Source organism: Phalangium opilio, unplaced genomic scaffold (genome assembly GCF_054372755.1).
Source record: "Phalangium opilio isolate 3A_F unplaced genomic scaffold, DU_Popi_V2 ptg000017l_1, whole genome shotgun sequence".
Taxonomy (NCBI): domain Eukaryota; kingdom Metazoa; phylum Arthropoda; class Arachnida; order Opiliones; family Phalangiidae; genus Phalangium; species Phalangium opilio.
This window is the reverse complement of record NW_028324151.1, coordinates 3,502,023-3,525,614: the sequence shown is the minus strand read 5'-3', so window position 1 is coordinate 3,525,614 and position 23,592 is coordinate 3,502,023. Positions and strand designations below refer to the sequence as shown.

General features: G+C 35.6%; 2 protein-coding genes across 4 annotated transcripts in view; one reads left to right on the top strand and one right to left on the bottom strand.

Annotated features, from left to right (window-relative positions):
- The window catches only part of Rab3GAP1 (RAB3 GTPase activating protein subunit 1), a 60,797-nt gene that overhangs the window by 1,364 nt on the left and 35,841 nt on the right, over window positions 1–23,592 (top strand). The window contains exons 7-11 of the mRNA XM_089866365.1: window positions 21–186; window positions 263–507; window positions 593–666; window positions 1,393–1,718; window positions 2,394–2,620. Of these exons, the coding sequence (XP_089722491.1) occupies window positions 21–186; window positions 263–507; window positions 593–666; window positions 1,393–1,718; window positions 2,394–2,620 (1,038 nt within the window). The remainder of the gene's footprint in view (window positions 1–20; window positions 187–262; window positions 508–592; window positions 667–1,392; window positions 1,719–2,393; window positions 2,621–23,592) is intronic.
- On the bottom strand, window positions 8,908–22,345 carry haf (leucine-rich repeat and fibronectin type-III domain-containing protein hattifattener). Of its 3 annotated transcripts, none has more exons than XM_089866368.1 (5): window positions 22,208–22,345; window positions 21,724–22,102; window positions 11,051–12,031; window positions 10,807–10,969; window positions 8,908–10,726 (listed from the first exon to the last, which is right to left on the bottom strand). In XM_089866368.1, exons 2-5 carry the CDS (start codon window positions 21,772–21,774, stop codon window positions 9,228–9,230), a joined length of 2,694 nt encoding a protein of 897 aa, XP_089722494.1. In that variant the 5' UTR covers window positions 21,775–22,102; window positions 22,208–22,345; the 3' UTR covers window positions 8,908–9,227. The 3 variants fall into 3 exon arrangements, with proteins under 3 accessions (XP_089722494.1, XP_089722493.1, XP_089722495.1); XM_089866369.1 differs by having other exon boundaries at window positions 9,552–9,695; window positions 9,773–10,726; window positions 21,724–22,326; XM_089866367.1 differs by having other exon boundaries at window positions 21,724–22,321.

Genomic DNA, 23,592 nt, shown 5'->3' with positions numbered 1-23,592 from the left:
TGTCTTGCAAACATTTTCAGCAACATTCCGGCTTTTGTGCAATTGTTAGGAAGACAGAATCAGCTTTTTCAAGGAATATGCGAGGATTTTGGTGTTAGAATTAACTTTGAGTGTGCTTATTTCTATCGGAAACCGCCACATTTACAACATGTTTCTGGTCTTTTGAAGCTTTTTAAAGAGAAACTTGTATGTTAATTAACTTAATTTTAATTAGTTGTTTAGTAAAGTTGTCAAAATTGACCTATTTTAATCATATTTCTAGAAAATTGGTGCTGATTCCTCACCAGTTCTAATAACAGCGAGATCAAAATATGTTTTATCAGAATGGAACCTTGATAGTTGGCCCCTAATGCCTTTTGACGTTGATTACCTCAGTGAAGATATTTTACCCAAAGATTTTGGCATTTTGAGTATCGGTGCTTTTGAGGATCCTGTTGTTGAGTTACAATTGTTTACTTGTTGGCCTCATTTAAATGAAGATGTTATAATTGATAATGATGTTCACTCGTAAGTTTTTGTCTAATTAATTTTACTCTAAATTCATTTAATTTAATTTATTTATTTATTAATTAATTAGAATTTTTTTTGGCAGTGATTTTCATCCATTTGAAGCTAGAAGTTGGGTGATTGGTATTAGGTTTTCTGATTGTCCAGCTTGTTCTTTAGGTAATTTAGTGAAATTTAGTCCATTTTTTATTAATTTAGTGAAATTTAGTCCATTTTTTATTAATTTGGTGAAATTTAGTCCATTTTTTATTAATTTAGTGAATATTAATCCCATTAGTAATTAATTTAGGGAAATTTAGTCCCATTAGTAATTAATTTAGTGAAAATTTAGTTCCATTAGTAATTAATTTAGTGAAAATTTAGTCCCATTAGTAATTAATTTAGTGAAAAATTAGTCCCATTAGTAATTAATTTAGTGAAAATTTAGTCCCATTAGTAATTAATTTAGTGAAAAATTAGTCCCATTAGTAATTAATTTAGTGAAAATTTAGTCCCATTAGTAATTAATTTAGTGAAAAATTTGTCCCATTAGTAATTAATTTAGTGAAAATTTAGTCCCATTAGTAATTAATTTAGTGAAAATTTAGTCCCATTAGTAATTAATTTAGTGAAAAATTAGTCCCATTAGTAATTAATTTAGTGAAAAATTAGTCCCATTAATAATTAATTTAGTGAAATTTAGTCCCATTGTAATTAATTTAGTGAAATTTAGTCCCATTAATAATTAATTTAGTGAAATTTAGTCCCATTAGTAATTAGATAAGTGAAATTTAGTCCCATTTATAATTAATTTAGTGAAAAATTTAGACCCATTTGTAATTAATTTAGTGAAAAATTTAGACCCATTTGTAATTAATTTATGATTTTAATTTCCCCCTTTTCTAGCTGATTACTTGTATGAATTTGTATCAATCTCATTTGAATATGATGCCCAAGAGAAATTGATTGGTGGAATAATTTATAATGAACCTGATAATACGGATAGTTCTGTCGCTGCTAAGCATGCCCTTGATAAATTAGCCGGTCCAACATTACCAGCTGGAAAGAATATGTTATCTCTGTCCAATGTTATTCATCAAGCTCACAGAGCTGGCAAAAGAGCTGCCAGAAAGAGATATACTACCAGAAAACACAATGAATCACCCCTGAAAAATCCTACTCTCAGTTTGAAGATCTTGCAGTTCATATTTCCTGATTCAAGAACTCCTGATGTAAGTCATTTTTTTTTTTGGAATATTCTGATTAATTATTTGTGAGGTTAATTTAATTTTTTTATTAATTTATTGTGAGATTAATTCAATTTTTTTTATTAATTAATTGTGGGATTAATTTAATTGTTTTGTTAATTAATTGTGAGATTAATTTAATTTTTTTGTTAATTAATTGTGGGATTAATTTAATTTTTTTATTAATTAATTGTGAGGTTAATTTAATTTTTTTTATTAATTAATTGTGGGATTAATTTAATTTTTTTGTTAATTAATTGTGAGGTTAATTTAATTTTTTATTAATTGTGAGGTTAATTTTAATTTTTTTTATTAATTGTGAGGTTAATTTTAATTTTTTTATTAATTGTGAGGTTAATTTAATTTTTTTATTAATTGTGAGGTTAATTTAATTTTTTTATTAATTGTGAGGTTAATTTAATTTTTTTATTAATTGTGACGTTAATTTAATTTTTTTATTAATTGTGAGGTTAATTTAATTTTTTATTAGTTATCTTATTAATTAATTGTGAGGTTAGTTTAATTTTTTATTGATTATCTTATTAATTAATTGTGGGATTAATTTAATTTTTTATTGATTATCTTATTAATTAATTGTGGGATTAATTTAATTTTTTATAAATTGCGGGACTATTTTTTATTTAAATATGAATGAAATAGGAGGAGGAACGCGGCGTCATCATTGATGATGAGGACAAAAGTAAAGAGGATGAAAATGTGCGCGGAGGTTTAAAGAGTGCCCCCATTGACAGTTTAACATGGAGACTGGCATTAGCCTTAGCTAAAGTGAACATTTCCTTTGGTGGATTGGAATCATTGGCCCAATTATGGAACTTATTCGTCCAAGAAGTCACCTACAGGTGGGAGGAAAATCTCCAGTTGCCTGGGTAAGTTTTTAAAACAATGTTTTCTACAATTATTATTGTTTTGTGTTGTCATGACGTCATCAAGTGATGTTGACTGTTGTTTTTGGAGATCGAGGGTTAGGCCTAGTAGTCTATGATGCTGTCATATTTGTTTACAAACTGGGGGGTATTTAGTTACTAGAATGTCATCACTGTGGCAAAATGACAGAGAAAGACTGTTATGCCACTTATGGGTTTTGTTACAAGTTGGGAAAACTTAGATAATATTGTTACTAAAATCATATATTAGGCTCGATAGCTATTTTTTTTTTATCTATTAAAAATCATGATTCCCCATTTTTAAAGAACAAAAACATTTTAAAATGTTTTTCTCATTTTAAAACATTCGAAATTACCGTCTTAAAAAGATATTTTTATATTATTCTGGCCTTGACCTTATTGTTGTTACGCTATACAACTAGCGCGGGCTGTGATTGGCCAATCCTTTTCTGGTTGCTACGCGACCTTTTCTGGTTGCTAGGCAACCGTATTCTAAAGAGTGAAGTTAGGGTTAAAAATGTTACACTTTGTCGAGGGACGCTCGGCAATTTTGTCAAGGAAAATTGTTGAAAAATGTAATTTATTTGATTCAATTAACCGTATTTTTGGTTAATTTTAATTACTTAATAGTTTTACCACGTAGTTTGAGTATTTTTAGTAAGTTTCTACCCCCTTTTTTTTCTCTCGTTATAATATAATCCTAAGTTACAACATTGAGAGGTATTTTTTGTGATGATGGTATAGTTGAGTGCCATCTCATTTTATAGTAAGTGTGTTAATATTTAAGCATGATTTAATTTATGCAAATTAGGCAACCCGCGTCAAAGTTGGCAATAATTAATGTAGGAAAGTCCACTTTATTATTATTTATTTTTTTTTGTTGGTTTTGAAAAGGATGTATATGTTTCGCAAATTCACCCATTTGACTTGGGTATAAGCATAAGTAAATACTAAAGGGGGTAGGGAATTTGAAATATTTAGAAATAGGTGTGTACTAAAATATTTTTTTACGCAATACGGACATTAAGTCTTAATTAGATGACGCAACTCTATTCCAAAATGGTTTCTTAGAGACCAGCCAGGTAAAGGGGAGGGAGTGTCGTGTTGCAATTTCCAAAAACATTATTATGAAAATATCTCTAATTTTAACGTCTACTTAGCATATTAATTAATTTATCTATAATTAACACGCGTTAATAACGAACACGCGGAAATATTTTATATCTGATTAATAATTATACTAATACGCCAGGTATGTATGTATGTATGTATGGGTCGGTTGGTACTCGATAGACTGAATCCTTTCTACTCATGGCATGGCTACGCACACCATTCAAGTGAAAAAAATATACAGGGTGTTTCTGATAAGTCTGCCATAAATAAATTAAGGGGGATGTTGTTATTTGGGAAATCGATTTTGACTATAGAAAATGTAATAACTTCTATCTATATCCATTTTGTTCGCCACAAGGGACACTGTTTCAAATCGAGTTAAGATTGGTCAAAGTATTTTACGGATGACCCCTTAAATTTAATTAAGAAACTGATTGAGGCAATGATTTCTAATTTAATTAAGGGATTATCCCTAAAACACTCCATGAAATCTTAACTCGAAAAATTAACAGTGTCCCTTGTGGTAAACAAAATGGACATAGCTAGAAGTTTTTTTGAAATTTTCGACTCAAAATCGATTTCACAAAGAACATCCCTTCTTAATTTATGGTATGCAGACTTATCAGAAACACCCTGTATATAATAACGCTATTTCCGAAATTCGAATCGCTCTTGAATTTAATACGATTTTGATTACGTGTTTGCTGCGCATTGTGTATCGCCGTTACAAATAGCGGTTTATGCATATATATATTTATTTTTAACCCCCCCCCGTTGGAGGCTGGATGGAATGGGGAAATATTGTAACGCAAATTATATCCCCTTTAAACAACTTTATTAAATTTTTGGTAATTTTGTTTTTTTTTTACACACGACTTGTCGTTGCGGTCATACGAACTTTTGCGAGATTTGCAATTTTGGTAAACTTGAAAAAACAAGTTGGGGGGGGAAGAGAGGCTGAATTTCATCCCCCTCCTTACAGACCCACCCACCCTCTCTCTCTCGTAAATGCAAATTACTATTATGATAGTAAACAAAACGATATTTCCCCAAATAACAGTGAAATTCCATTATAACAGTTTATAATACGCTTTTTCTTACTACTAAGGTCGACTCTTTTTTTGTGTTACCTTCCTATTTGGATTCTTAAAAACTAGTTTGATGAATTTGAAGTTTCCCACATTATTAGTTTAAAGAGAGGGTGAAACTAGCAGTCCATTTAGGTCCTATTTAGTCTGCATTAGTAAGCCTTTGACAGCGCCTCACCAGGCGTCTTCGCTTTACCTCGAATCTATGACCTACCTCAATCACTTCATGACAAGCTCCAGTTTGTAATTACCAGTGACGAACTTATGGAGAACATATCTTATGAACCTATGCTGTGAGGTGTTATTGTGGCTTAAAATGGCTCCTCCCCTTTCCACCAAAATGGCGGTAAACTTCATAGAGTAAAGGCTAGTGGGGGAGGCTAAGTGAGGGTCTGACTCTTACAGTTGGGGAGATTTTTCACCCCTTTGCCCACTCCCTTTTTTTATCGCGCGTTTTAACTTCTACAGACAGTATTTCACCCTCCCTTGATACGTTTCATCCGTGAACTTGAAGCGCGTATTCTTTGAAATGGGAGGGGTGTTTCAGTCACGTGAACAGTTTGGTTATGTTGGGCGAGCGAGTGGGGGTATTTTTCAATGTTACCCTTTGGGAAAAAGTTAAACTTTTATTATATTCTTCTTCCGGCATAATTTTTTTTTCTCTTCTCAGAGTTCCCTTATCATTTTTTTTTTTGACGACCGCGTGTGAGTTTAGTTAAAATTTATTCCGCTATCCTTTTGCTCTCTCTGCTTTTTCTTTCCGTGCATAAAGAAACGCTTAAAATTCCTTCGTTTACATCACCGCCCATTTTTTCTCCTCGTTTCTTTTCGTTGTGGTAGCGTTTGCTTTCTTTTCTTAGACTTTCCAATTTTCTTTCATTTTTTTACAAGTTTGTTCGTGTCACGCTGAAACCGGAAGTTAAATTATAGGAAATCCATTCGAAATATCGATTGAGATTCTTTCTAAAGATATGAGTTTTTAATGGAATATTACGTGTTTACATTTTAAACTTTAACCCCCAAAGTGGATCGGATCGGAAACTTGAGATTTCAAATGGTTTATTTTATTTTTGAAAGGGGATAATTTTTGTCAAAGTCACTGAAGGCCTATTTTAATACGCTTTTTAACTTTGAAGGCATTGGGAATTTTGACCTATGACCGAGTGGTTATATGGAGGTTTTTTTAGGCTTATGATAAGTCACAGGGATATCGGAGTGTCTGTCTTTACTTCTGGGGGTGATGAGTCAAATTGGGACGAATGGAAGAGTTTTGACCTATAACCTATGGGGTATTTTGGAGGGTTGTTGTAGCTTGGACTTCCGAATTGCCTGTCTTTACTTCCGAGGGTAAAGATGGGTACTTCAAGTTCATATTCAATCCAGTGAACGGGGGTATTTTGACCTATAAACTATTGGGTTTATTGAAGGCTTATCATAGATTAGACTTCTACGTGCCTGTCTTTATTTCAGAGGGTAAAGATGGGCACTTCAAGTTCATATTCAATCCATTGAACGGGGGTATTTTGACCTATAACCTATTGGGTTTATTGAAGGCTTATCATAGATTAGACTTATGGAAGTGCCTGTCTTTATTTCAGAGGGTAAAGATGGGCACTTGAAGTTCATATTCAATGCAATGAACGGGGGTATTTTGACCTATAACCTATTGGGTCTCTTGAAGGCTTATCATAGATTAGACTTATGGAAGTGCCTGTCTTTATTTCAGAGGGTAAAGATGGGCACTTCAAGCTTATTCAATCCAGTGAACGGGGGTATTTTGACCTATAACCTATTGGGTTTATTGAAGGCTTATCATAGATTAGACTTATGGAAGTGCCTGTCTTTATTTGAGAGGGTAGAGATGGGCACTTGAAGTTCATATTCAATCCAATGAACGGGGGTATTTTGACCTATAACCTATTGGGTTTATTGAAGGGTTATCATAGATTAGACTTATGGAAGTGCCTGTCTTTATTTGAGAGGGTAGAGATGGGCACTTGAAGTTCATATTCAATCCAATGAACGGGGGTATTTTGACCTATAACCTATTGGGTTTATTGAAGGGTTATCATAGATTAGACTTATGGATGTGCCTGTCTTTATTTCAGAGGGTAGAGATGGGCACTTCAAGTTTAAATTCAATCCATTGAACGGGGGTATTTTGACCTATAACCTATTGTGTTTATTGAAGGCTTATCATAGATTAGACTTATGGAAGGGCCTGTCTTTATTTCAGAGGGTAAAGATGGGCACTTGAAGTTCATATTCAATCCAATGAACGGGGTGCCTCGAGTTTAAATGGGACAAGCTGTAAATGAACAAACGAGTTCGTTATAACCCCTAACCTATACGAAATGAGGGCAAAATTCAAGTAAACAAAGCAATTTCAACTGTTGTCCGATGCTCATTTATACTTCAAGAGTAATAATGAATAAAAAACAACAATAATTCAACTTTCACTGATATTCGCATGATGCAGTAGCAATGCCCTGTCCCTGTGTATGTCTAACGGCGGAACGAAGGTGTACTAACAAAAGATTCAGTCACTCGCCATAAGGTTTTTAGCTTGGTCAATCACTCGGAAATAGCAGCGCCAACACATTGTTTTATTATCACCAACCTTAAGACTCGGTCCCAATACGAGTGTTCCATACGTACTTACGAACAACATAGAAGTTCAAATGTTGAGCCCCATACGGTAGCGTGGCGTCCTCGTTGAACATTGAATTTGAAACAAAATTACGCGCCTGCCGCCGCCAATTTTCGCTATCAAAGCTTTAGATAAGTTTTATTATTGGGAAATAGCTAAAGTACTTTCAACTTTTCCGCTCTCTTGAACGAGAATTATTTTTCAATGTTTTCTATAGTAGATTAACTCGAGGTTATCATTGCATTGAGTAATATTTGAAATAAGTAACAACTGAGTATGCAGTGGCCAAGGGGAGAAGTTTTGCGCAACGCTGGTGGTTCCATAACTTCTAGTTAATCTACTGAATTGTGTTTTTCTTTCTTTAACTCTTTTACTGTTTTGGGCCAAAAAAATAGGTACAAAACGAAGAACTAGCTCGGAATTTTAAATATTTTGCCCTTTTTTGCGAGAAAGGAAATTTGTAGAGGATATAAAAAACACTTTTGGGGAAATCTTTAAATCTTTCTCTTGCTAAACAAGGGGGTAAATTATTCGTTTGTTTCAACTGGGGTCGTTATACTCCCCATGTTTTGTGATGGGGTTGATGGGAAAGATGAAGTTAGGATCCAATAAGTTATGTCTGAAAATGAAATATAACAGTGGGAGATTATTGTTTTATATAGACCAACCTATACCGGAAAACTCTAGCGCAGCATACATAATACACCATTCAATATAACAATTTGTTTTTAATTTAAAAATACTTTTTCTTTATTTATTCAACATTTCTTTAATTACAATTTTTTATTATTAACTTGTAATTAGACTATAAGAAACATTATTACATTGATGAGGAGGGGGGAATATGATGTTAAGTTTTAATTATGTTATTTAATGGCTTGATTATTAATTGGGGGAATTAATTAAGTGGCTTTAATTAATGGTTTAAAATTAATTTTAATTTAAAATTCCCGATAACATCGTAAGATACCAATTTTTTTTTTCAAATCTCTTGAAGAATTTTGATAACATTTTCAATTAAATTTTAGCCACATTCTTTTTAGAGGTGATAGCTAATTCCCAATGTTAAGTACGAAATTTATATTACGCTTGTTGTTGGGTGTCTACACGTTTAAAACGAGTTTTACTGTAGGGGTAAGGTAGTTTAGTGATATCGAACCATTTCGTTCCCACCGTGAAACGGAACGAAACGACATTCATTTGGGAAGGAAAAAATTAGAGGGGGATGACACTTTAATAATATATGTTATAACGTGATTCGCGGGAATGATAATAAAACAATAAAAAAAAAATACTAAACGCGATTAGGAAGACCTGTAGAAAAGAAAGTTAAGCTTGTTAAATTTAACGAGGACTGCTTTGGAAAATGACAGTTCCAGGAAATTTGGTTTTTTTTCTTATGGTTTCAGTCTTTTATAAAAATGATAACTAGAAATTATTTTGATGAGAGAGAGGGTAAACCGGCACCCATAGATATCTTGAGAAATTATAATTTTGACTTTTTTTAAGGATTTAAATGACTTTACACCGAGTTGAGTTTTTTGGATGACGTTTAGTTATAGTTACACTGGCACAGTAATAGTTTCCTGGGGTTATTGTTGATGGTTAAGTAAGTTACACCAAATATTAGGAGACACATTGAAGTATTTCATTTGCTACACTCATTACACTCCCTACAACAACGAAATTATTCTGGGGTAATTAAGAAGTCACTCGCTCCAATAAGGGGCTTGGGACATCACCGGTATTTACTTCTACCGTTAATCACCGGATTTTGTCCGGTGTATATATCAATTTCTAAGTCTTTCCAATTGTGGTTTCTACCCGCGGTGTTGGCCGTTGTCCAGTCGGATTCGTACTCGGTTAAAGAATGTAGCGATGAAGAGGAAGCTAGTCTGCCCTTCTTGGACTTGCCATTTTGATTCTTATGAGGTCGTCCGCTAGTGGCGTAGGGTTGTTGCGAAGCGGGTGTCCCTCTAATGTCGCGGGAATACTTTCCGGAATCGGCCAAATGAGGGTCGCTGGCGAAGCGCGTCGAAAGCTGCGAGTATGAACGGTGCGATTGGCCGTCCGCCGTCGAACGGGGTCCCGTACTGGCCACTCCGTTAGGGGAACCCAGGACGTGGGAACCAGCTGGTAAGATTAAGGGTGCCGGATCGTGATTGACGTGGTGGCTGTGACTGGACAAGTGAGATCTAGTATCTTCCTGGTATATGAAAGACGGGTTAGAAACGGGACCCCCGATGGTACTGTTCGGAGTACCCGGAGATTGGTGGTACATACGGGCTCGTGGGATGCTCCTTCCGCTGTACATGGACAAAGATTCCCATTCGTGCTCGGATTTGACGGCCGGGACCGTTGAAACGTGCAAAGGCATGGTCGGAGGTAAACGTGGTTTCTCCGCGTGTTTATTCTTATTTCTTCGACGGCTAAAGCAGCACAAGAAAATGATAACGGCTAGGATAATTACCCCGCAAACGCTGGCGGAAGCGGCGATGACGATTACGTCCAAGTCCCCGGAACGATGACGGTCTGTCTTGACTTCCTGGCACTGTCCAATGGGCACGGAACCGTTATTCGCGCTACGAACTTCGTCCTCGTTCGGTTGGGCCTCAACCACGCATACCACGAGACACTGTCCCACGGGTAACCCCTCTAGCGTAAAATTTCGTTTTTTAGCGTCCAACTTCGCGCCGCGACGGAATTCCTTCTCGCCGAAGAATCGGTATAGAACTCGGAATCCAAGTAAAGGTTCGTTGTTACGAGGGTCGGTGTTCCATCTCAAGGTGACGGTTGAATCTTTAGAGGACGCGTCAATCATGGTGACGCGTTGCTGGCTAGCCGAAGGAGGCAGGACGGTAATTGAGAAGCTGTTAGTGAAAGTGGGTGGCGTTATGCCTTGGGCGGCATCGGATGATTCTAAAGCGTTAGGGTTCACGTCCGGGTCTTCCAGACTCTTGGCTTCTTTAGTTGGACTACCGTTAGTCGTGGGTAGTTCGGTTAAAATCTCTTTGGGCGTGGTTGTTGTCGGTGCTGTAGTAGTTGTCTTAGCAGCTTCTTCCTCTTCTTTGGTACACTTGAACTCTTCCGGTTCGATTTGCGCGAAGCTTTTACGGCGTAGTTCCGGTGGTGATGAGCAGAATTGAGGGTTGCGTTCCCGACTGGTGACTTGTAAATCGGCGACTCTGGACCATTGAGCAATCCAACGCAAGTGGCAGTCGCATTTGAGATACGAACCTAATAATAATAATAATTTATTGTGAGGTTAGAGTTTGAGTTTGAAAGAAGAATGTATTATTTGTATGGTACGTTCTTACCTCCGATGCTAAGGCCACGAAGGGTTGTGTTTAAGTGACCAAAGGCTTCTTCCGGTAAGGTACTCATGGGGTTGCCATCAAGCGCGAGAAGGGTGAGGTAGCTGTTCATGTTGAAGGCGGTTTTGGGGATTTTACGGATTCCATTGAAACCCAAATCCAGTACCTAATTTGAAAGAGATTAATTGTATGTTTGGGTAATCTCACGTTATAAGGTTGAGCGATTCTAGTGGATTAAGATAATCACCCTTAATTCTCCCAAAATGCTGAGGGCGTCTTCGGGAAATTCAATCAGCAAATTATTCAATAATGATAACGAACTTAGGGTGGTATTAACTCCCATAAAGGCTCTTCCATCCAACTTAGCGATTCGGTTTCGCTCCAAATTCAACGCGGTTAACTGCGATACCCCATTCAAGGGATTATCACCTCCACCACCGACACTTGAAATCTGATTTTGCGCCAAATCCAAAAACGCCACCGAGCTCAAACGCCCCACCGCTTTGGGAACCGATTCCAACCCGACACCTTTCATATTCAAATTCTTTAAAGTTCCTTCCAGACCCCTAAAGGCCTGATCCGTTAAGACTAGTTTCTTGTTATCGGCGAGTTTCAGCGTCGTAATCGGTAACCCTTCGAACGCCCCGTCATCGATTTTACTTATCCGGTTGTTGGATAAGTCCAACTGTTTCAAGGATGACAGTTCTTTCAGGGCGGTAGTTGGCACTTTGGTTAATTTATTGTCTTGGAGATTGAGACTGGTGACGCGGTTTAAACCTCGAAAGGCGTTTTCCGATATGTTTTCGATATTGCATTTGGCAAGGTGTAACGATTGAATGTCTAAACCGATGAAGGAGTCGTCTTCCAAGGTGGAGACACTGGCGTTATTGACGTATAATAAATCTATCGGAGTACCACTTCCTCCGCTACTTTGGGCCTTCAACGCGGTCAGTAGCAACCTGAAATCTACCGGGTTACATTGAATGGAGAGGCGCTCAGCCGCGTTGGTGGCGCAAATGCAATCGCTGTGAAGATCTACCAGGTCTTTGGACCAAGGGCATTGAGCTCCTTCCACGATGACGCGGCCTGACCATGTTACTAACGTTAGTGCCGCCAAGAGAATGGTGGGTAGAGGGTGATGACGCCTTGATGATGATTTTGATGTCTTGTTGATTGTGATGGAAGATGTCTTCATTTTATTTTTTATTGGTGATTGGTTTTTTTTTACCTTAAGGGGATAGACATCAAAAGAAAAATTAAGTTTTATATTAGATTTAGATTTATTGGGTTTTAAAAGACATCAATGCGATCGTAAATTTTTTTTCCTTATTTGAAAGAAAAGTAAGATTTGAATGGCGGGTTGATCTGTCATAATTTGAGTGAAATTTTCATCTCAGTGGGGTGCTAACACATTTTGATCATGCGCACATCATATATTTTTGCATTATTTTGATGTAAATTTTTTTTTTGAAATTCGAAAGTTTATTTATTTTTTATTTTTTTTAAATCTTATTATGAGGTCTATTAGGTTTTAGTGATTTATTCCCTCTCGCTACGTTTTGTAGTTCACGATCTTGGCACCCATTGTTATTCCCTAATTATACACAATACAAGCAATGCTAGAAAGTGCCATCATTGTTAAAAGAAAAAGGGGAACGTGACCGCAATGCGTAATATTCTATAAAAAGCTGCATTCCATCGTAGAAAATAATGCCCGAAACTAATTTACATATTTAATCCAAAAAAAAACCTAAAAAACCCCCCAACTTAAACCCGGATGTTCTGATGTTTTCATGATTATTTGAAACACCCTTAAACCCGTGTTAAGCCACGCTTCTTATATATAGTTCACGGTTCCGACATTATTCTATAGGCTATTTTTAAATTCTTACGGTTTTATGATAATTTTTTGATTTCAAATGATAAGTAAATGCTAAGTCAAGAACCTGATAAATTTCCAGTACAAATATAAATATTCCCTTTTTGTTAAATCAAACAGGAATACATACATCTACTAGGAATCATTCTTCCACAAATATATACCTTGAGGACTTAGCACAACAGATAGATTATAAATTCGCGAGGTAAAATTCGTTATACATAATGATTACAAAACCCGCCCAGATACGCTGAGTGAAAATGGATACTCTATTATTCTTAATAGCTGTATGCATTCCTTGTTAAACTCATAAAGAAAAATGAGCCGCGTTTCTTCACCTTTTTTCAACAGAGAATCATCTTTTAAATATTTATGCTAAGATTGTGTGATTGCGAATGCCGCCTTGAACAAGTGCTTAAATTGTTATTTAAATTTTTGGGTTTTTTTTTTTAAAAAAAAATGAAAGATGAAGAAGTAGATGAGAGTCAGAAAGAACTGCTTGGCAATTCGAGCCTATCCCGAAAAATGAATGGTTTATTATTTTATTTTTTTACGTTACACCTTCTTCCAATATATAAATACTCCTCCACCTCTTAAGGGTCCTTGCCTTTTCAAAAATGTTTAAACTAGATATAGCGAGCAAAAATTATTTGGGTATATTTTATAAATGCCCGCTTTTATAATTTCCGTATACTTTTGATTTTATTTTATTTTTTAAATTTTTTTCATCTCATTTGCCAAAAGGGTTTTGAACTTAAGCGAGAGTTTTACCAGCCGCGCGATCTTGGAAGATGTAGATTGTTGTTTTAAGACAAATAACTCTATACATTCCCCGCGTTTTAATGTCTTATATAATTTATTTGCCTATCTAGAAGAGTTTTGTATTTTTATTTTTGGTGATTTGAATTTTTTTTAATTTGTTAGTATACAGTGTGTTTCTGATAAGTCTGATAAATAAATTAATTAGGGGTATGTTCAGTGGGAAATCGATTAAGAGTCGAAAATTTCAAGAAAACTTCTATCAATCTCCATTTTGCCACAAGGGACACTGTTTTCGAGTTATGATTGGTGAAAGTATTTTAGGAATGACCCCTTAATTAAATTATAAATCATTGTCCAAATCAGTTTCTTAATTAATTAAATTTAAGGGGGTCATCCGTAAAATACTTTGACCAATCTTAACTCGATTTGAAACAGTGTCCCTTGTGGTAAACAAAATGGAGATAGAAGTTTTCTAGAAATTTTCGACTCAAAATTGATTTTCCAAAGAACATTCCTCTTAATTTATGTCATCCAGACTTATCATAAACACCCTGTCTAGGACTATTTTCAGATTACTTCAAATTTCTATTTTGGGACTCGAAGTGGTGTTCTATACGCCCAAGTAATTAGTATCGTGGGAAAGTGAATTAGAAGTAGGGCTAAGACACTTTTGCTTATGGGAAGCCAATCTTTAACTGTTTACTCCTATGAAATATGAACTGCAAAGAAAATAAAACTGCGGAAACCGCCAGTTTTTGAACGAAAAAATACCTTGCCACACCCTCTAAGGTAGCTACCTAGCTATATCTGGTTTCTCTAGAAAATATTTTTCAGTCAATTCTAGTTTATGGCAAAACAAATTTGGGGCGCCTCTCTCTCACTCTCTTTAAAAAGTCACTCACTCACTTTTCACTTTCCGAAGTAAAATTAAAAGAAACCTTAACGCCAACCTACACGCCAGCCAACAACAAAATAATTCCTCAGGTATCTCCTTCTTCACACCCACGTCATAACCGGGCTGTTCTTTCAACTTTTGGGTTCAAAGATTTGTGTTACGAATCTTCCCTGTTTTCTCTCTGAACTGTTATTATTTTATAATTAACTCAGGGCATAACCCCAAAAATACGTACGACTACGAGTAATGAACCCATGCAAGGTAACTCCTAAATTACCATCCCATGATCGGCCACGATGGTGGTTTGGGTTTCTTCTTGCATCTTCATGACATGGGAGTATCGTTATGATAATATCCTTTGGGAGTAACTCTAGCTTCGGGCGAAAAATAGGTTTATAACTTTCAACCTTAGGGCTTGTACATCGTTTTCACGATGTTTTTATGATGGATTAGGCCTAGTTGTTTTCTTTTCTTTTTTGGATAGTGTGTTATAATCAGGGTATGGTTGAGAAAAGTAGTACTTCTGAAATGAGGCTAGAATTACTTTGAAGCGAATGTTTTTGTTAGGCTTAAGATTAACGTTTCGAGGTCCATGTACAAATCCTTTGAAGTGTTGGGGTAATTAGTCAGCGCATGTCTCCTACTCTATTATGCGATGAAACCTACATTTTAACAGAGGCGATATGATATCAGAGACACCCTGTATTTTGGGAAATTTGAGCACCTGTCTTTATGAGGCTTTGAAGATGGAGGCTCCGAATTTCATATATCCATAATCTTTAAGTGTACCCAATAGTTCACTAGTGAACACGTGACTAACTTGTTAATCAATCCTATATTTTAATGACGCGGGAAAACTACTTTAATCTTAATGAGGTTGAGCTCTGCATTCCAAAAGTAACTCGTAATGATCCCCAATGCGAGTAATTTGAAGTTTGAAAACTCCCATTATATTATTGCACCGGTTTTTCAAAACTAATTTGGAGGTAGATGATATCTTTTGCCAAAGTTTTTAGTAGTTAGTCAGAGTGAGAGAGCAAGAGCGAATTCTTAAGTTAAGTCTCGAACCGAGTGAGTGCGAGAGAGAAAGCCGTTTGAGGTCGATGTTCTTTTATATGTAAGGTCATCTTTCAAAACCCCGAACAACATGAGCTGAGCGTTTGGTTTCTTTTTCGTCGGTTGGTTTCGTATTTCTTTAGAGTGAGGTATTTCAGGTGGTGGTACCGTTCATTATGCCTGGTGTAATGTTTATGCCTTCAGGCTGTTATAAACATTGGTTATCTTTTGTTTAGTCTTTTTTTATGGATAAGGTATTTTAAGGGAAATCAATCTTAATTTGGTGGAGTATTATGTAGAAGAGAGTTTTTAGTTTTAGCTGCTTATCGCGAGGAATTATGGATGTTTTATGAAGTTTATCGAGGTTTTTTTGTTCTTAAATATACCTCCTACGTTGATGAGGTTGTGGAATGTTTTATGTGGACGGCAAATTAGTAAAAAAAAGGGGGGGCTTGGTTGTAATTAGGTATTATTATTAAGAAAATAGAAGGAATTAAAGAAAGGGGTATTTTTAAGGTCGTTAAAATAATATTGATGTGATGATGTACTGAAAACTTGATTCGTATTCGGTATTATTGTATAATTGGTTTAAAACTAATTTTATTTTTAATTTTCAAAGCCTTTTAATGCCGAGTTGTCTTTAATTAATTAATTAATTAATTAATTAATTAACCCTTGTATTTGGTTAAATTTTATAGAAGATGAACTTCCACACAATCAAGGCATTTTCTCGTATCTATTAAATTTTAAGAGCTCTGTCTTATAAACCGATCCCATGACCAGGGTTTCATCCTCCCTTTTGAAATTCGTTCGTTAATTTTTTATTCTCAGAGTTTCACCCTTCCTTTTGAAATTCAATTCATTATTCTGGTACTAGTTTTTCTTATTTAGAAACTTCTAAACTCAACCTAATTGCGGTTTGAACTATAGAAAACGGATTCGCGTGAAACGTTGATTTTTAAACTAGACCAAAAACTATCCCTGAACAATAAACTTGTAAACCATAAAACCAAGGCCTAGAATCCTAGATCCTGAAATTAAATATATTATTCCTATAGGCAGGTAAACCGAGCTATTGAAATCAGGTAAAAAATATCGAAGCACCGCCGACCGAGTAAGTTTGTAAGCCTTGATATTCACCTGAATGGATCTTTACACAAATCTTAAGAAAAAGAAACTTTCTTTTCAAGGTCGATTCGAGTTATTGATCGTTTAAAAGATTTATTAAACGAGCTAAGATATATCAAAAGTATATAGTTAATTAATTTAAAGTTATCAAAGACTCGACGGACTTTTGAGATTTTCTTTGAATTTAACCATCTTATGCCGACTTTATCTACTTCTGTGGTCTAGCCCTATTCGAATCGCCATCTCAGTATCTTTTTTTTTTATTTAAGTTTTGCATTAGTTTTATATATACGTGATTGCACGTTTAATCGTAAATTAGATATTTTCTGTTCAGAACTTGGTCTATAAGACGTTTCAGAGATGTCCTTATTTTTTTTTCACGCGGTAAATGATAAAAAGTGAAAATTGAAATAGCCCCCGGTGTTCAAAGAGTTAATAAACTCTTCTTTTTGTAGACAAGTTCAAGGTTACTTTTAGCCTTGTCCCCTCCTTTTTTAGCTTTAAATCATTTTTTTAAGTTAAATTTACTTGGCAGGATATTAACCTTTCAATATTCATTTGACACATGAATTGATTCTTGCTTTTACGTGAAACTGTTACGCTTTTGTAGGAATAGAAATTATTTTGCCAGTTCAAGCGTTATCATGGTTTCCGACACAATTATTTATGTTTAAAAGTATAACCTTGAGGTATGAATGCCAGTGGGAAAACTTTACAGACACGCTAATTATAATTAAGAACGTTTTGTTTATAGCGGCGTTTGTTTATTCAGGAAACTATTCATTTATAGGGAAAACCCTTTATCTTATGGTTATAGTTGCACGCTATACAAAACAAGGAAGAAATTCTTTTGCCAAGAAACACTTAAAACTAGGTACACGTGCATTTTTGAATTCATTATCGTTCTATGAATGGGTGGTTGTGACGTGACCCGTGAAAACTATACTATACCTTGTTAGTTAAGTTAGTTAATTAAGTCTTAAGTCTATGGAAAAACTGTAAAATTATTTGCTGAGAAATCCCTTAGAAGGTCGGAATTAATTATATTAAAAGGTTCCGCTGGAAAAAGCCAGGAAGTTTTTTTAGGGAAATTGAATCTTTCAAGGTTAAGGAAGATGTTTTATTTATTTGGAAGTAGTCCAGGAACACGTGGAAATGTGACTTCAGTTGAATTCTATTCATTTAAACCTCGGTTTTCTTTGAAACCCATACAGGATTTTTTTTGTTTAGTGTTAACAGGGATCCCAGTGGTCCTATATTGTAGGAATTTGAATTTTTGACTGGGCTCCCTGGGTGGAAGTAGTCCAGGAATGCATTTAAATTTGTTGTATCATTTCAACCTATGTTCTCCATGAACCTCTAATTAAGGTCCCTAATTAACGCTAGTGCTACCTTTTAATTGAATCGCGCGTTGCATGGGTGGATTCGGTTCTTTCTGTGTTGAGGTAGAATCTCTGACCCTATAGGTTAATTCAAAGAAAAAGACATTGAGGATTCTATGAATATGATGGTGCAGCTGACCCAAAATCGGAACCAGTATAACGAGCGTCGTGAGCTTCGACTATATACTCCTTTTTCGTTTTCTTTCACACCTCAATTTCGTATAGTAAATCTCCAGGTAAATTTTGTATAGAGTAATGGCACCTCCCAGCCTTTGACTGCATTAAGACCTATAGGTATTTAACATTGACTGTCGTTACTCTATATACGGTCTCATTTCCAAATTTTTGGGTAAAAACTTGAATAGGATGAGTTGCAAACTTGCAAAACGCCTATATAAAAGTTTTGGAAGCGAAACTTGTTTACAAAATATTTTATGAAATATCCGTCTGTAAGTTATTGAAAATTACCTGCCATAACTTTTACGCGTTTTGAAAAGGTAAGCATAAGATATGTTAAATAAGTTTTGTCACTGGTTAATGAAGTGACGTAGGTCATAGATTCAGGGTAAAGCGAAGACGCCTGGTGAGGCGCTGTCAAAGGCTTAGTACAGAATAAATAGGAAGATGAACTGCAAAATTATTATTAACCACCGAGTGTAGGACTTCAATTCTCGCTTCCGTCGTTCTCGAACTAGTTATCTCGAGCTGTAAGTCTGTCTCTCAGTAGCATTATGAAGTATAGGAAGTGTCATACTTATGGAAAATATCACTTATAAACTTATGCTATAGGATATAAGTCGCGTTTTAATGGTTCCGCCTACTAAATTATGCAAATTATCATCTTCACATCCATTTTTTTTTCTTGGAGGCCCCAATTAATCTATAGCTCGCTGACCTTAACTGCGAAAAATTTCCCGCCAATTCCAATCTAGTTTGGCGGGTTTTTTTAATTGAATATATAGATAGCTTTTAAATTCCAGCATTTATTTTAAATTTATTTATTACCTCTTTACCCGAGGTTTCTGGGTATCATTCATTAAATTCATTGCGGGTTAATGTTATGCTGTGTTTTCTTCCCAACGGGTATTCTTGAATTGATAATTAAAATTTGGAAGATGCCAATGCATAGCATAAGTAGAGAATCTGCCAATTTGGCCCCCCTCCGGTGATGAAACGCTGACAAATTGAGGGTTTCGGTTTTTTTTTTTAAATTTAAGGAAATAAATATTTATTAATTGCCGTGGAGGTTGCAATCCTATGACGTCACTTTTGGAGGCTTGAAACCGTGAATTATCGTTATTTAAATAAGGGTATAATGGTAGGTATCCTAACTTGGATGTTCTTAGGTCGAAGTAGTTAACTTTATTTTTTATTCCGCTTCATATTTAAGAATATTAAATATTTGAACTGATCCCGTACATTTGTTAGAAGTGTCTAGCCCCTCGGAATCTTCTTTGCAAATTAGGTTTTATTTAATTCATTTAATTTTTCAGTTTATTAGTGTTGTAGTTATAGTTTATTCTTCCTAAATTTCAGTTTTTATTCTTCATTTAATCATTTAATGCTAAGACCTACTAAGAAAAAACTTGACTATGAGGTGTGATACCATTTACACCAGGATACCATGCTACTTGGTGGACAAAATGCAGTACCAAATAGCTTCGCCTCCTGGTGTAAAGGTATCAATCCTCCTTGTCTGAAAACTGCGAATAATCCTGGATGACATAAAGAAGAAAAAATAAATGTAATCAGGCCTCTAGGGCGATGATGAAAGCCTCTAAAAAACTATTGAATCGCGAATAAACTGAATTTTATAAAGTTTCTTTAAGACTTGCCCCCAACTTCCCCCAAGGACTTCCAGCTACTTGAAATGAAAACCGCACCGGGGCTAAAAAGAAAACTGGCTTCTCTAGTCTCGAGGTATACCTACATTAAGTTTAAACGGAAATTTTAACAGTATACCCGTCGACTGACACCTGACTGACTTACACTTTCTTTAAAGAACGATTATTTCTTACGCCATAAGTTTATAAGATATCTTACATAAGTTTGTCACTGGTAACTTAGAAACTGAAGCTTGTCATGAAGTGATTGGGGTAGGTCATAGATTCGGGGTAAAGCGAGGGACGCCTGGTGAGGCGATGTCAAAGGCTGCTAATGCAGACTAAATAGGACCTAGATGGAACTTGGTCCTGCAAAATTAATTTAACCACCGAGTGTAGGACTTCAATTCTCCCTTGTCGTTCTCCCTCGAACTAGCTCGAGCTGTAAGGCTCTCAGTAGCATTACGAAGTATCGTACTTATCTTATAAACTTATGTTAGGCGTAGAAGGCCGAGACAAAATTAACATTTGCCGTTTGACCAAACGAAAGGAATATTGTAATTATAACTGAGCTTTCGATTGTTTTGTCGAAAATTATCCGGGCATTGTTTCAGTGGTTGGTTCCTCTACAAGCTTAATTCTTATCCCTTAGTGCGAATTTTCTTTTTTTTTTTTTATTGGTATTAAACTGGTTGGGCCATTGTTGAAACGGATAGTATAGTGGAAACCTCGGACCACACCGTCCTCCAAAATTGTTTTTATCATACTTATTTTTTTTTCTTTCTTTCTTTGCAAGCGTGTCCACGATTTCCAACCCTTCCCCCCCAGCTTTTTCTCCTTACAGTTAACTTTAAAATATAAAATGTCATTTGATACCGTTCTTTGGCCTATTTTTCTTAATCTGAAAAACAATTTTTCCCCTTTCAACGCGCGCTAGCAAGGGTTATTGTTTGTATGGCGCCAGTAGTAAGTTACCACACTTTTAGCCATGCAAATTAACCGAAAATGATCAAAATTTGCATATGCGCCCAGAATATGAATCGCATTTTCACACAGGCTGTCAATCAAATGCGAGTCACGCACGTGACTCGCATTTGATTGACAGGTGTGAAAATGCGATTTCATATTCTGGGCGCATATGCAAATTTTGATCATTTTCGGTTAATTTGCATGGCTAAAAGTGTGGTAACTTACTACTGGCGCTTCCCCCCCCCCCGGAATCTGTTCATTACAATATTGTTATGTCTTTATATTGTATGGCCTGTTTGGGTTAAGTTTATCGAGAATGTGTAAGTATAAGTTGGGTTGTTTTATAAGATATGTTTCATAAGTATGACACTTCCTATGCTTCGTAATGCTATCTAGAGACTTACAGCTCGAGCTAGTTCGAGGGAGAACGACGGAAGCGAGAATTGAAGTCCTACACTCGGTGGTTAATTAATTTTGCAGGACTTCCATCTAGGTCCTATTTAGCCTGACAAACTTATGGAACATATCTTATGCACTATTGCTTCTATACAAGTACCGTAAAAAACTGTTTGAGGCGAAGCAACGTTTTGACGCAAAAACAATCGGAAAACTTTCATTTGACAAATTCTTATTTTATAAATCAAATTAATGTGACAAGAACTAAAATTTGTCAAATTAACATTTATTCCAAGACCAATAACCGGGGTCACATCACGTAAATGATAAAATCAAGGCGCATCCCTATACTCTCTGGGCGGCTTAGAATTGACTAAAATTCACTGAAAGGCTATAATACCGCAATGATCTATACACATAAATTGTCGCTAACGTTTCTTGTTAAAGGGTGTTGCCCATTTATAATATTCTGGTTTCTCATAATTTAATTTTCTTTCGAATTCCATTACTTCATGTAGGTTATGACTAAACCATAATATCTTGAATACAAATTTATGAGAAGTAACGTATTGCTTAAACGAATTTAATATTCGTACCTAATTTTTATTTCACTCTTAAACAGTAACTTACCAGTAAATAATCAATCCAAATGACAGATGGTCCAACAAAAGTTACTCCCATAATATGCCAGAGAATGTTTGGGCACTGAATGGCATACCGGTGTTCACAACAATTCAAATCCAAGACTTGAAAAATTACCGCGTCATTTCACTTTTGAAGTATTTTTTCTTTTTACACAGCAACACGTCTGAAGGTTGTGTTATAAACCAACGCAAGCCGCTAACCAAACCAACTGTGTCCGAATTGCCTTAAAATCCTTGTGTGGCCCGAGACGTTTGGTTTCTTTCGGTTCGGTTTGGTTATACTAAAGCTTTTTCAGGATCTTGCCCGCGGCAGGTAGAATGAAAGTCAGTCGCGGGGCCAGGGCACCACCACCACCGAAACGTAACTTTAGTGGTGGGTAGTAAAAGTCGTTTAGTTAGTTGGCTGGCTTCTTAAGATTTTGAACTTAAGAGCAAGTTACTGCTAGGAAAAAAGTCTACGCGCTACCTACCCGCCCTAACAACGAACGGCGACGTTATAAGATCTGCTCTGCTCTGCTGCGGGTTGTTGTAGTATGTACTTCTTTCTGGACCAGGTAGCTAGCCAAGAGAAAATTTACCTTTTCTGACTAGATATCCTTTGCCTCCCCTCCCTCCCCGATGACGAAGATATTTTTTCCGCCACCCGACATCATTTTAAATGGATGGATGAGAAAATAAGTTAAGGTTTAGCGAGGACTGCTGCGCGAGAAGTGAAATAAGTCGTAAGAAGTTTACCAGGGACTTATTGAAGACTTGAGAACGTGTGATTATAGTAATTTTAATTTAGACGGCTTGGGTTTTCGTGGGATTTTTTTTGAACCCTTTGGGTTGTTTACTTGTTACAACTTGCAGCTTGGCCCAGGTTTCCACCGTACCTGGAAATCCTGGAAAAGTCAGTGATTTTTTTGAAAATTGGTGTGAAGTGTCAGGGAACATTCGGGAATTTTAATGTTGTCCTAACTTAAGGGAGTTTCATAAGGCGATACTACTGAGTTGTTACACGTGTGTTTGTTGCAGCTCAGATTAATTATTAATCTGAGGTTACAGTAACAGAGATTACTTGACATCATGGAAAAGTCGGTGATTTTGTAAATGGGTTCGAAGTATCAGGGAAATGTCAGGGAATTTTTGGAATTGTAATGAAAGGCAGTGTATCCCAAAGATTCCCAATTGGGTTTGATAAGTTTGATAATTTTCTTGTTTGTCAATATGGCGGCGATGCGTGAACGTTCTCGTACCTAAATAGGTTCTTGGAAGTACTATACTAGAAGATGGTAAACCTTTTTATTTGTAAGAACAGGTTTTTTGTGGCATGCAAGCAAGCGAGCCTCCTCCTTCTATGATTAGTAGTCTTTTCCGTTCCTATCTCACTTTGAGATTACTGTTAATTTAAATGCGATGAAAGATTCGGTTCGGTTTATCTTGGATTTAGATTTAATTTATTGAGAATTTTAATTGGAGAGGGGGGTTTGACTGGGATTTGTTGTAGTTTCCTGCTGAGTTGGTAAGTGTTGTTTAATATTTATTCATGTGGTGCAATATTTTATTCAATATTTATACAAATTTAGTAATTTAAGTGAAACTCGAAATTAGGTCTAATAGATAAAAATATAACCTGATTATTGCATTGGGCAAACTTTCAATATAATATTGAAAAATAATTCAGCAATTAGAACTTGGGTGGAAAATTCATTAATACCGTTTCCTCTCTACTCATTTAATCGAGATTTCAAATGCAGACTTATTTGTGACGTAGTTACACACCCCGAAGGCTTGGCTATACAAACGCATGAAATTCGTAGGAATTTTCTGAAGTGAAGTTGAAAATATTTTTAGTTTAAAATTTATTCGAGTG

What these genes read in the sequence shown, in the direction of transcription:
- haf (XM_089866368.1), bottom strand. Translation starts at nt 21,774, where the DNA reads ATGGGAGTAACTTTTGTTGGACCATCTGTCATTTGGATTGATTATTTA. An exon ending in TTTGGATTGATTATTTACTG is followed by an intron (nt 12,032 to 21,723) that starts GTAAGTTACTGT and finishes TATCCCCTTAAG; the next exon opens with GTAAAAAAAAACCAATCACC. An exon ending in GCATTTTGGGAGAATTAAGG is followed by an intron (nt 10,970 to 11,050) that starts GTGATTATCTTA and finishes CTTTCAAATTAG; the next exon opens with GTACTGGATTTGGGTTTCAA.